Here is a 12,492-nt window from a genome sequence, read left to right as displayed (position 1 = left end):
GCTCTGGTTACAGGTGTGCATGCCTCTGAGGAGGCACTTTGCTCTGGCTACAGGTGTGCATACCTCTGAGCAGGCACTTTGCTCTGGTTACAGGTGTGCATGCCTCTAGGACTCCATCGCCGCTTCCCAGACAACAACCTTCAGCTTATGGTGCAGTCTGGAGCAAAGGGTTCCACTGTAAACACTATGCAGGTATTTTCCTAGTAAAAGTAATGGTACCTTCCCCTCATGCATGTAAAATTAGAATATCGTACTTTTGTATAATAATTCTATACTCTAAGTAGTATAGTACATGTGAGCACATTATTTTCCTGCTACATTATGAACCATACCATCACAACACATTTGTCTTCAGATTTCCTGCCTGCTGGGGCAGATTGAGCTGGAAGGAAGGCGCCCTCCTTTGATGCCCTCTGGGAAGTCCCTGCCATGCTTCCAGGCCTATGACGTGTCGCCTCGCTCGGGGGGCTTTGTTTCCGGCAGGTTCCTCACCGGCATCAGGCCTCCGGTTAGTCCATGCTATGTGCGGTGTCCACGTGTCCTGGAGACCCAGAGCTGGGGTTCTCCCTGGGGGTGTGGTACACATACTCACACAATGCTGGCAATTAGAGACGCCAGTTAGCCTCAGGGCAGGTGCATGGGGGGACACCCCCATGACACGGAGAGAACGTGCTAGATCCATACACAGAGCAAAAGCGGGATTCAAACCCCCAACCCGGGAGATGGTAAAAATTGAATACATTGTTTAGGATATTATAATTTTATCCTTCCCTTAAAAAATTGGAGGATGATTTTAATATATAAATTTAGCATAATATTCATGATTCCTGGTACAATTTTACTTATTTCCCCTCCTCCCCAGGAATATTTCTTCCATTGCATGGCCGGTCGTGAAGGGCTTGTAGACACGGCTGTGAAGACTAGTCGCTCAGGATATCTTCAGAGGTGAGAAACCTTCTGAACTCAACTGTCCACCAACCGGGGTGCTCCATACCTCACCAGTCAAGTCCTGGTAACTGCTGTCTGTAAGTGACAGTGAGTACAGGGCAGGGTGCTGAAATGTGCACTTGTTGCCCGTAGGTGTGTCATTAAGCACCTGGAGGGCCTGGTGGTGCAGTACGACCTGACGGTGCGGGATAGTGACGGCAGCGTGGTGCAGTTCCTCTACGGGGAGGACGGCCTGGACATCCCCAAGACCCCGTTCCTGCAGCGTCGTCAACTGCCCTTTGTCAGGGACAACTGTGAGGTAAGCCACCTATGTGTGGGAGATGCACAGGTTTTCATTTTTCTTTCTTTCCTTAACCAGTCTTCTGTTCTTCACTGTTTGTTAATTATGCAACGTTGCCACACAGTTAACAGTACAATGAGTTGGATTCTTTTTATCGTACACTGAGATATTAAAATCGTGGCATGACAGTGGTGGTTCTCATTCGTTACAGGTCATCAGGACGTCCAAGTGCTTGGATGAAGTGCTATCCAAGATGGATCCCCAGGAGGTGGAAAGCCATTTCAGAGCCATAGAGAGGTGGAAGGCTAAGCAGCAGACGGCCTCGGCCCGACAGGGGGCCTTCCTGCTCTTCTCGCAGAAGAAGCTAGCTAAGCTGAAGTCCCAGAACCCGCCTGGGGGTCTACAAGAGGGGAGAGATGGCTGCAGTCTTCAGGTAGACGGGGACAACTCCCATTATAACTGATCATGCCACGTCCATTGCACGGGTTGAATTTGGTGTTCCCACCGGTTCTGCTAAGGAAATTAATTGTAGCTATTGTACAATTCGGGCATCTTTTTTTTTAGCTTTTTTTTTTTGTAACTGGTAATGCAGATTAAGATTGTATGATTGCTCGCAGAATTGCAAAATAGGAATGAAAATCTCTTAAGTGTATAGCTGTCATTGTATTCCTTTGGTTCGCTGTTTCCAGTGCTGGAAAAATGCTAATCTGTTTTCAGCTGATGGAGAGATGGCAGTCGCTGGACGACTCTGGCCGACGGAAGTATACAAAGAAGGCCCAGCGCTGCCCCGAGCCGTGTCTGTCCATCTTCCGGCCTGACGTGTGCTTCGGATCCGTCTCCGAGACCTTTCATGATGTCGTAGAGGAGTACCTTGATGAATGTGGAGCTCGAATGGGCACAGCGACACACATTGAGAACACAGACATAGACAGGTGACCCCAGTTTCAGCTTTTCATTGGCTTTCAACTTAACTAGCTAATATACTCTTTTGAAGTAATTGGAACCGACTTACGTTACGGGCAACATGAAAGAGAGCAGTTTGGGACTATAATTAAAAATGATGTTTTAATTATATGCAGTAGCTAAACTATATGTAGTTGAACAAGTAGGCAGGCTAGTTTGTGGCAGCTAAAAAGTATTAGTTTAGGTCAGTGTTTCCTAATCTGGTCCTCAGAGATCCACAGCTGGTTCACGTTTTTGCTCCCATCAAGCACCCTCCCAGACTGTCCACATTTTTTGCTCCCTCCCCGTAGGAAGCTGGGAAGGAGCAAAAATGAGTACTGTCGGTGGGTCCCCGAGGACTGTATTGGCAAACACAGGTCTAGTTGTATTGACTGGGAAATGATGAACCTTCCTTCCCCTGGTCTTGCTGAACTTGTTCACCAGTCACCAAGCCTGAGAAGTACCCATGGTCTGTTGCGTTTCTCACTGCGTCCTTTGGTTTAAGGCTGAGATCCCTGCTCCAGCTGAAGTGGCAGAGGGCCCTGTGTGACCCCGGGGAGGCCGTCGGGCTACTTGCCGCCCAGAGCATCGGGGAGCCGTCCACACAGATGACCCTCAACACCTTCCACTTTGCTGGAAGGGGAGAGATGAACGTCACGCTGGGGATCCCCAGGTACCGACCTGCCACCCCCCCCCCCCCCGGCTGCAGTACCGCCAGATACTATCACACGCGAATTGCCCAATGAGAGTCGAGGGTAATGTGGGTCCAGCAAGCTCCCACGTCAGAACTTTCATTTTAATGAAGTACTTGAAAAATAATTTAGAATTAAAAACAACATGTTTGGTGGCAGTGGGAGGAAAGTGTTTTATCAGTGGTCAACAAAGAAAAATTTTAAATTTTGTCAATTCAGTCTGTGCTTTTAGCAGCAATTATTATTTTCCAACTGTTTCACTTAGATTCAGAAATGTTGTCATTATTATTTACTTATTTAAAAGGCAACAATATATAGACATTGTGGAAGGAAAAAAAAAAAAGAATTTCTTGAGAATACATATATTTCCAACCATTCACACTTCAGTTTTCCAATGTGCTAAATGAGCTAAGAAACTTCTGCCAACTAAATGGACAGCCCTGTGCCACTTCCTGCCAAAGTGTTTCACGTTCCTCTTCCTCTTTGTGGAAGGGCCACTTCAGGCCTTTCTGTAGCTATTTGTGTCAGTGTCTAATACCTGAAGCACTCTGTGTGATTGGTGCGGCTGTTTCACAGGCTTAGGGAAATCCTCTTGATCGCAAGCTCAAACATCAAGACTCCCATGATGAGCATCCCTGTGATGAACTCCAGAAGAGCGTTGAAAAAGGCGAAAAACCTGAAGAAGAAGCTGACCCGAGTGTGTTTGGCAGAGGTAGGCACGATGCTAATAGTTCATAAATCAGGCTGATTGCAGTATTGGCTGCACTTCCCACGTAACCTGACCTGCAACTGAGTTGGTTTCAATTGGGATGTAATTTAAAGACTGTGATTTATATCCATCTGTGGTTCAGTGGGTTAGGACACTGTGCCTGTGATCGGAAGGTCACTAATGAGCAGAGTGGTTTCACTGTTGGCCCCCGAGCAATGCAATTTATCCCCTATTGCTCCAGAAATGGGCCCAAAATTTTTTGACCACTTTTATATTTAGATCGATTCCTCCTTTCTAAACTATTTCTCAAGCACACACTCTCATCTCCAGTTCGCCACTGCTGTCAGTGGCCAATTCTTGGCCAAGTCTCACGCGAGTTGGAGGTGTGTCTGGCCGTGGATCTTATTGTATCTCATTGAATCGCACCATGTTGAATCAAATAGTGTTGAATTGAACTGCATTGTAATAAATGTAAATCTTATTGTACTGCATTAGTAGTTGCTTCAGTATCTTTAATGTATCTGGTTATTGGCAAGAGGTGGAGCTTTCAGGTTCAGAGAGTACAAATTCAGACCAAGATTTTGTTTCAACTAACCAGTTGAGTATAAAGTGTCACAGAGTTCTGAACTGGTTGGTTGAAACAAAATCTTGGTCTGGATTTGTACTCTCTGGAACTGATATCTCCACGTCTGCTATTGGCAATGCATTGAGATGTGTGTGAAATTGGCCTCAGTGATGGAGATGCACATCCCTAGTCTACCTCTGACATCTGCAAAGTGGTTCCACTGATACATGGGTTTATAGTGTTTGAATGTTGTAATTGAGTAGAGGTTTGTTTGCTCTGTATTTCGGCTTGTAGGTCCTGCACAAGGTGGAAGTGGAGGAGACAATCCGGGTGGAGGGCAAGCTAAAGAAGAACAACGTCTTCAAAATCACTTTCCACTTCCTGCCTCCGGAGTGCTACAAACAGGAAAAGCTGCTCACGCCCCAGCAAATTCTACACTATATGGAAACAAGGTGAGCCTACATACACTGTAACCTTGGCTGATCTCAGTGCCAGATTCTCTTTTGTTATGGTGTTCGGAGTGAAAGAAACTCTCACCACATCATAGTGTCTTAGAGCTCTTTGCCAAGTGGCGAACTGGCAGATCTCAGTTACAGCCATTTACTTAATCCTGACTGAACTAAAGCTGTCCAACATAACTAGGTTGAGGTCACATAATTCCAGCCGGGTATTGATTGGGTCAAGGCTGTTGTTTAGATTCACTTCAGTCATGTGACGTGAAAGATGGTAAGCAACAAACACAGCATGCAGAACAATTACTTGGATAAAAGGAGGGCCCTGTAACATGTGCTATTAATGAACTTCAAAGAAACACAACGACTAAGGAACTAGATAACAAGCCTTGTCCTGAACAATCAGGCAGGTGTGGGCAGCTTAAATTATGTATTGATGGCCGGTGCCTGAAGTGAAAGGGATCGATTTCAGGTATTTGAGTTTACTTTCAGGCTGCTGGTAGCTGTCCTCCATACCCTGAGCCTCTTGCCGGATCAGAATCCCTGGTGCACAGTCAGACACTTCGCACACAACACGTAACTAAGTAAAAAAAAATAATGTTTAGACTATATCTAGTGTTAACGTTGTCAAATCTATCTGCGCAGCAAAATCCAAACGTTTCTTGTTATTGTTCTTATTGTGATTCTTGCTGACTAGCTTCAGCCATTCTAGCCAGCTGAATAAACTCACAGAAGTCTGTCACTAGTGGCATATCGTATATTCCAGGGCTGTGGAGTCGGTAGATAAATGCTCCGACTCCGACTCCTCAGTTTCTAAATCTTCCGACTCCGACTCCCCGACTCCGACTCCTCTGTATGTATATACTATGCTAATGTATTTTCTACATCCATTGAAGGAAAGGAAGGCAACATACATGTCATTTCACCACAGAACTACTGGCTAGGAAGCCAACACTCTGCTATAATGCCAGATTAAAGACAAACACAATGAAAACAAGGTTTCAAGGGTAGCGCATAGCGAAGGGGAGCCGACGGAGCTGAGAACACACCAGATGATTTTTCAGACGCGTGATGACTCGTTGAACGGCTGAAAAATCGGCAGTGCATCTGTAAATGTATGGGGGGCTTTAGGCTAGGTTCACAGTTCCCTGTAACAGTGGAACACGACACAATGGAAAGCGGTGCCGCACCTTACCTGTGCATTACATCCCATATAGTGACGCATACAGTCAATGAAAAGCATGCTTCGTGGTTACTTGACATGTTCGTTTTGTGGTAACATTATGCACTGCATGCATTGGGCTTTATTCTTACAGCAGAGAAGTAGTTCATTATGACTGTTTGTGAATTGGGACATTTCAACTTACTTTTTTAATTCCCATTTAAATTTAGTAGGAGTCGGAGTCGGTTAACTTTTTGCCGACTCCGACTCCAGGTACCCAAAATTGTCTCCGACTCCGACTCCTCGACTCCGACTCCACAGCCCTGGTATATTCTATATTAAGCGACAGTCAGAATTGCTAAGCTCAAACGTGCACAAGAAATTTTACTTGGTACGAAAGGTGCAGATGTAAGGACAGACAGATATGGCTGTACAGACAAGAATGCAGTAAATATACAGTTAAACAAAAGCTTTTGAGAGGAAGTTTTCTTTCTTATGAATGAGGTTACAATAAACTGAATGATGGCAATGTAGAATTGTACCAGAGAAGGGCCGTTAGACAAAACAAACATGAAGACACACGTGTTGGATGAGTCGTAGTAGCCTACATAAATCCACATATGAATTTTTATATTTTTACCATTTATTATTTAAATGCTATTTTATTTGAATAATGAAGTACAACCTTACAGGCCTAACAGTGATGGTGGTGGATGTAGGAACAGTGCATAATTCTCAGATTTGGTTCAAAATGTCTGTGAATCCTTAAGACAGCTGATCTGCACAGCAGCCGACAGTGGCAAGGTGATATCCGGTCAGCTCTCCTGGTTTTGTTTTTCGAATGAGTGATTCACCTCTCTGTTAGTAATAAAAAGCTGAGAGGAGGAACTCTGTGAAACTTGATATTCTGTAGTTGGGGATTATAGGTATAATGTTCACAGTCCGAGGTAAGCCATGTTCCTGGGAGCAGGCAAGGGTCACATTTGGCTATTCGTATGATTGTTATTCTGAAGCTTCCTGCGAAATGGACAGTTAAAAGTGAGCATTTCACAACAGTCTCAGCTGTACCACTGTTGATTTCTGAGAATGAAGGTCTCTTTGGGGGAGGGGTGACGGAGATGTGCAAGGACAAAGAGGGATTTAGAACAAAACATCGGCTCCTCGGGGGGATCTTGTGGACTGTTTCCATCTGGGGGGGGGGGTGCTAGGAGAGTGAAGAAGCTGTTTCGGGGGGGAGGACATGAATTTCTGCGCAGTTTAAATGATTGTTTTATGAAGTAGGTATAGGCCAGTATTAAATGCTAGCTTCCATTTAAATATGGTAGTTACGACTACAGTTAACCAAGGCAGACTTCCTGAAATAGCTGAGTGTGCGAGAAGTCCAAAAATAAAGAGCAAAGACGTGCTGTTCCTCCACACAGTGTATGAGAGCATGGGGGAGAAGGTTAGCATTTACTTACAGTCTAGGTCTGTAACTGTAGGTTCCACAAAGGCACGTTGGTGCAATGTGGTTATTTAGATGTGTGCTGACTGTATGGGCTCTGAGAGACCTCTGGATGAAATAAAGCTGTCCTTAAGCATGCAGAGTCCATACAGACCCTGGTCCCTTCGCCTAAAAGTGTACTCCAGGGTCGAGACCAGAATGGCATGCCAAGTGCTGACTCAAATTATTTACAGTTACGTTCGTTAATTTTTGTCCAAGGGACCAGTAACATGCAAGAATGTAAAATTATTTGCAAGAGATTAGAGAACTTTATTGTCATCACATTGCAGTACAATGAAATTCTGTTTGCGCTTCTTCTTGTGCAGCAATTTTAAATCAATGACAGTGGAATAACAGAAAACATTAATGCAAATAATGGAGAGTAATATTAAATGAGGTAAAAAAAACAAAAAAAAAAAACAAATATAAAATATAAATATGCAGACATTAAAGTGGCAGCGTTTGTGTGTAGCTGTGCTTAGGGGATTGAAAGTTTGCTTCAAGGGTTAGTGAAAGTCGCAGCTCTGGGGAAGTTGGTTTCAACTTTTCTGGAGTTGCCCTTTCACACATGTGGCTCACAACCGAAAAATGTCTATCATACACATTCACTGCTGCTAGAAATGTGCTGGTTGGTTTCGATTAGGGGTGGTGCTTGGGTAGAGCATGCATGATTCCCCATTCCCACATGGGCAGGGGGGTAGAGGTCAATCTGAAATTACCTTTTACTTTATACTAGGGAGCTAGTACTGACCTGTCTAATGTATAACTGATTCGGACATTTGAGTTCACACATACAGCCCCTCTAAGTAATGTCTAGAAAAAAGTGAGGGTGGCAATGTATGTCAGAAAGTGGTTTCAGTTTATTAGTCTGGGACCGGATCGCCCTGAATCACTTTCCAGGTGGCAACGGGTCAAACAGATGATAACCTGGGTGGGTTGTCTCTCTTATGCTGCTTGCCTTCTTCATTCGGCTAGAGTTAGTCCAGTTTTGGGGGGTCAGCCCAGATGACTCGTTGAGCAACCTTTGCTACACGATGTAGGTCCTTACACTCTGCAGCTGGAATACCACACAGTCAAGCCCTAGGAGAGGATAGTTTCAGTGGTGCTGTGGTGGCACTTTACAATAAGGCTACCCATATAAAGAGTTTATGAATGGTTTATAATCTGGTTATTAATTACGTTGTAACACTTTCTACATTATTAATGGACAATTTAAAAAAAAGTTATAAATAAATATATATAATATATATAATATATTTTCTTTTTATTAAGGAGTTACTACCATTTACAAGTCGCAAACGGGAGCCTTATTGTAAAGTGGTACTGGGGCTGCAGTAGAAGTTAAACAGAAGCTACTAAGGTATATGGGGTTCTCTCAGTTTCTTGAGAAAGCACAGTTGTTGGGCTTTTCCCACCAGGTTAGTGGTGTTAGGAAGCCATGTGAGATCCTTTGTTATATAGATTCACACATTCCACTTCCTCACCATGAATGTAGGGGGGGGGGGGGGTCCATTCATCTTTGTTCTCCTGAAGTCTACAATGATTTCCTTTGTCTTGCTGGTGTTTATAATTGGGTTTTTAATCAGTGCACCACTAATGCAGGTGTGTGACCTCTGTCCTGTAGGCTGCTTCATCATCATAGATCAGTCTGACTACCATTGTGTCATTGGCAGATTTCACAGTGGTATTTCATGGGTGCGTAGGGGTGCAGTCACGTGTAAGAAGGGTGAAGAGCACTGGGCTCAACACACAGCCCTGTGGGGAACCTGTATTCAGGATCGGGGTGGATGAGGTGTGCATTCCAGTCCTGACACTCTTTGGTCTGTATGTGAGAAAATCCAGTACCCAGGAGCAGAGAGAAGTGCTCAGGTCTACAGATGTGAACAAATTTGTTGATACCCTTACAGCTCATTGAAACAATGCTTTATTTCTCCTGAAAAGTGATACAATTAAAAGCAATTGTGTAATATATGCTTGCCTTTAGTATGTGATAGAGTAAACCAATATTACTGTGAAAAGAAACGATTTGTTGTTTATTTTAGAAAGATATGCTTAAATTTTTTCAGGTGCCAAGGTTTTTTGAATTCATTTAGGGTATTTTGAGGGTGCTGAATTCAAAAATCCCATTACTTTTGCTGAATTGGTTCTAGTTTTTGAGATAATGGACATCCATGATAATAATGCATTCCCCCAATGAGACTTGTGTGTGTGATAACAAATGCAATAGCTTTTGGTCTGTCTTTTGACTCTTTAACAGTGTCTTAGGTAATGAAATGAATGATGAAGCGTTGAAGGAGAGTCTGAAAATAAAGTTAGAGTAAAGTTCACATGTGCGTGTTTGCATGTTCATTTATTGCTGTTGTTACTGTGGTGGTGAATATTTACCCAGATCAAATCAAAGTCCTTCCAAAGGAAGGGCATCATGGGAACACCTGTCTGGTATTTAGCCAGAAATGGTTGATATGCTCGTGATAGGGCCATGAAAAAATGTAGTTTGGTCAGAAGAAGGGGATCCATTCGGGCTTCACAAATGCAGTGAGAAGAAGATGTCCCTGGGTTTTTCCACCTATTTTTGACTTCACCAGGTCCACATATTTCACAATAGAAGGCCAGACTTCCAATGCTTGTTCGACAGCTGGCAAATTTTCGAGCCACTGATGGCCACAGATAGGTAGAGGGAATCTTAAGGATGATGTTGCAGCTGTGAAGTCCTCTCTTCTGGCTGGTGCAGAGTGGAAAAGAAAATGTAGTGCTTTGAGCACCTTCTCCACCATCCACACTTCAAAACCAGTGTTGAATGAGCTGTGAAGGGTATGTAGGCCACAACTTCTCACAATTACTAACTGTGCCCCAGCAAATTGCTCACCAGTGTGAATGTCATTATTGGACGTACAGGAGTGATATCTGCTAACTGTTTGCAAAGCCCATAGCACTTCTGCTTTCAGTGTGCCGGTTGAGGAGAATGTACTGAAGGCATTGCTTGTCGTGGGATCCGGAGACACTGCCAAAGCGGGTGTAGGCCCATCTGTAGAGGTTGTACTTGCAGGACTGGCAAACAACTGAATGGGGACAGTTGTTGTCCGACTGTCAACAAAACGCCTTGTGCTTCTCTCCCCTGATATGTGAGTCAATGGCTTTAGAGCCCATTGTTGCCAGTTTGATGACTTTTTTACAAAGGTCACATCACACTTCGTAGACAGTCTTTTTCAACCAGCCACGGAACAATTAATAACTAATTAATACTGTATTAATTAATCAAATCACTTTTTCCTGTCACTGTTAAATATTTTTAATTTCTTTTTTGTATGATTTTAGACTGTTTACTTACTAGTTGCTATTCTTAATCAGCACCACAAATTTAATATAAAACCGTTCAGACATCGTTGGCACCAGAATCACTGTATACCAGTATAATCATGTTTTAGGTAAAGGCTATAAGACCATTTCCAAGCGGCTTCATGATCCTATGACCACAGTTGCCAGTGTTATTAAAAAGTATAAGGTTCATGGAACTGTAGCCAACCTTCCAGGACATAGATGCAAGAGGAAATGCAACCCTAGGTTGATCTAAAGGATATTGTGGATTGTAGAAAAAGAGTTAAGGAAACCATCCAAAACCATTCAGCTGAGCTCCAAGGTCAAGGTTCATCACTTTCTGATTGCAGCATCCATCGCATTATGAACAGTAATGGGCTCCATGGAAGAAAACCCAGGAGGCTCCACTATTCACAGAAAAACATAAAAACCAGAGTGGAATTTGCCAAAATGCATGTTGACAAGCCCCAAAGTTTCTGGGAGAATGTCCTTTGGACTGATGACACAAAACCGGAGCTTTTTGGCCAGTCACATCAACTCTATGTTTACAGAAGGAGAATGAAGCTTTAAAAGAAAAGAACACCATACTGTACCTACTGTGAAACATGTAGAAGCTGCATCTGGCACGGGGAACCTTGAATGAAGTCAAAGAAGTCTCAACTACCAAGGCATCCTGGAGCAAAACATAGACCTTTCAGCCCAGTGTCAGAAAGCTCCACCTCAGTCGCAGGTCATTGGTCCTCCAACAAAATAATGACCCAAAACATACAGCTAGAAGCACACAAGAATGGCTGAGAAAACCATTGGACTATTCTTAATTGGCCCTTCATGAGCCCAGATCTTAATCCTATTGAACATCTATGGAAAGATCTGAAAATTGCAGTTTGGAGATGCCACCCTTCAATCCTGAGACAGCTTGAGCCGTTTTAGTCCATGCCATTTTCATTTGTTTGCTGTAGAGGCTGCTGGGATTGCTGCACTGTGCGGGAGTGGTGTAGATGCTGTGTGCACTTGTGTTGTGCGTCTGTTGAAGCGGTTGACTGGAATTATCTGGAAGTATATTTGAGTGTTTGTGTCCCAGTACAGTTACGTGGGTGGTTGTTGTTTCATTTTTAACTTTTAATTTTTTTCTCGGTCTACGTGAGTACTTGTCTGTCCTTTTTAATTGACAGCATGAGTGTTATCGATAGCTGCAGGTGTTGTGCGAGTGGCGTTTCTGTCTGCGTACCTTCGCATCAAACACTCGCGGGGTAATATTGTCTAATGTCGGTAACATTAACTTAGAAAGGACAGTTGCTCCTGAGCTTCGCTCGGTCGCCGGTCGGAGCCGGGAGGACATTTTCCACTTTTTTTCCCGCTCCGGCAGTAGCCTGCTTTGAGAGGGTTTTTTGTGGTTTTTCAGCCTCCCTAGAGCAACTTTGCTTTAGTTTAGCTAAACGTGGTTCAGCAGGAAGTTAGTCTCGGGTAAGTAATTGTTAATTTGGTTATTTTAAAATTATCGCCGACGCTGTCGGATAATTAAAAAAAAAGTTCAGATTTAACGCAAGTGTTAATTTAGTGTTTTAGTGTACTCGGCACTTTATTGTTTTAACTATACGTTAATTAGATCAACTAAAAGTTTAAATACGCTATATTAATATACTGGGCTGGGAGTAAAGGGCGGGGTCATAGTGAGTTAGGTAATTGTGGGGCCAGCTCAGTGTTGTGTTTGCAAGATGTTTGCCCTTCTGGATGCTTGCGTCCAGTCGAACTTCGTCTGCGAGCGATGTAAGTTAGTGGACTCACTCATGGTCCAGGTTCGTGACCTCGAGGAGCAACTGGCTCTCATCCAACATAACAATGAGTTAAAGGAGAGAGTTAATACGCCATTTAGGGAGACAGTGTGTACGTCACAAGCGGGGAGGTGGGAGAATGATGAACGGGTAGGTCGAGAGAGCTGGGTGA

The 12,492-nt window shown here is 43.7% G+C and overlaps 1 protein-coding gene across 1 annotated transcript in view; it reads left to right on the top strand.

The window, feature by feature from the left end:
• The window catches only part of polr1a (RNA polymerase I subunit A), a 40,867-nt gene that overhangs the window by 21,207 nt on the left and 7,168 nt on the right, over positions 1-12,492 (top strand). Inside the window, exons 19-27 of the mRNA XM_023800034.2 lie at positions 94-192; positions 356-508; positions 863-945; positions 1,081-1,246; positions 1,440-1,661; positions 1,946-2,160; positions 2,676-2,843; positions 3,439-3,574; positions 4,431-4,588. Coding sequence (XP_023655802.2) covers positions 94-192; positions 356-508; positions 863-945; positions 1,081-1,246; positions 1,440-1,661; positions 1,946-2,160; positions 2,676-2,843; positions 3,439-3,574; positions 4,431-4,588 — 1,400 coding nt within the window. The remainder of the gene's footprint in view (positions 1-93; positions 193-355; positions 509-862; positions 946-1,080; positions 1,247-1,439; positions 1,662-1,945; positions 2,161-2,675; positions 2,844-3,438; positions 3,575-4,430; positions 4,589-12,492) is intronic.

Source organism: Paramormyrops kingsleyae, chromosome 12 (genome assembly GCF_048594095.1).
Source record: "Paramormyrops kingsleyae isolate MSU_618 chromosome 12, PKINGS_0.4, whole genome shotgun sequence".
Taxonomy (NCBI): domain Eukaryota; kingdom Metazoa; phylum Chordata; class Actinopteri; order Osteoglossiformes; family Mormyridae; genus Paramormyrops; species Paramormyrops kingsleyae.
Note: the sequence above shows the minus strand (reverse complement) of the source record. Positions and strands in the feature narration are given on the sequence as shown.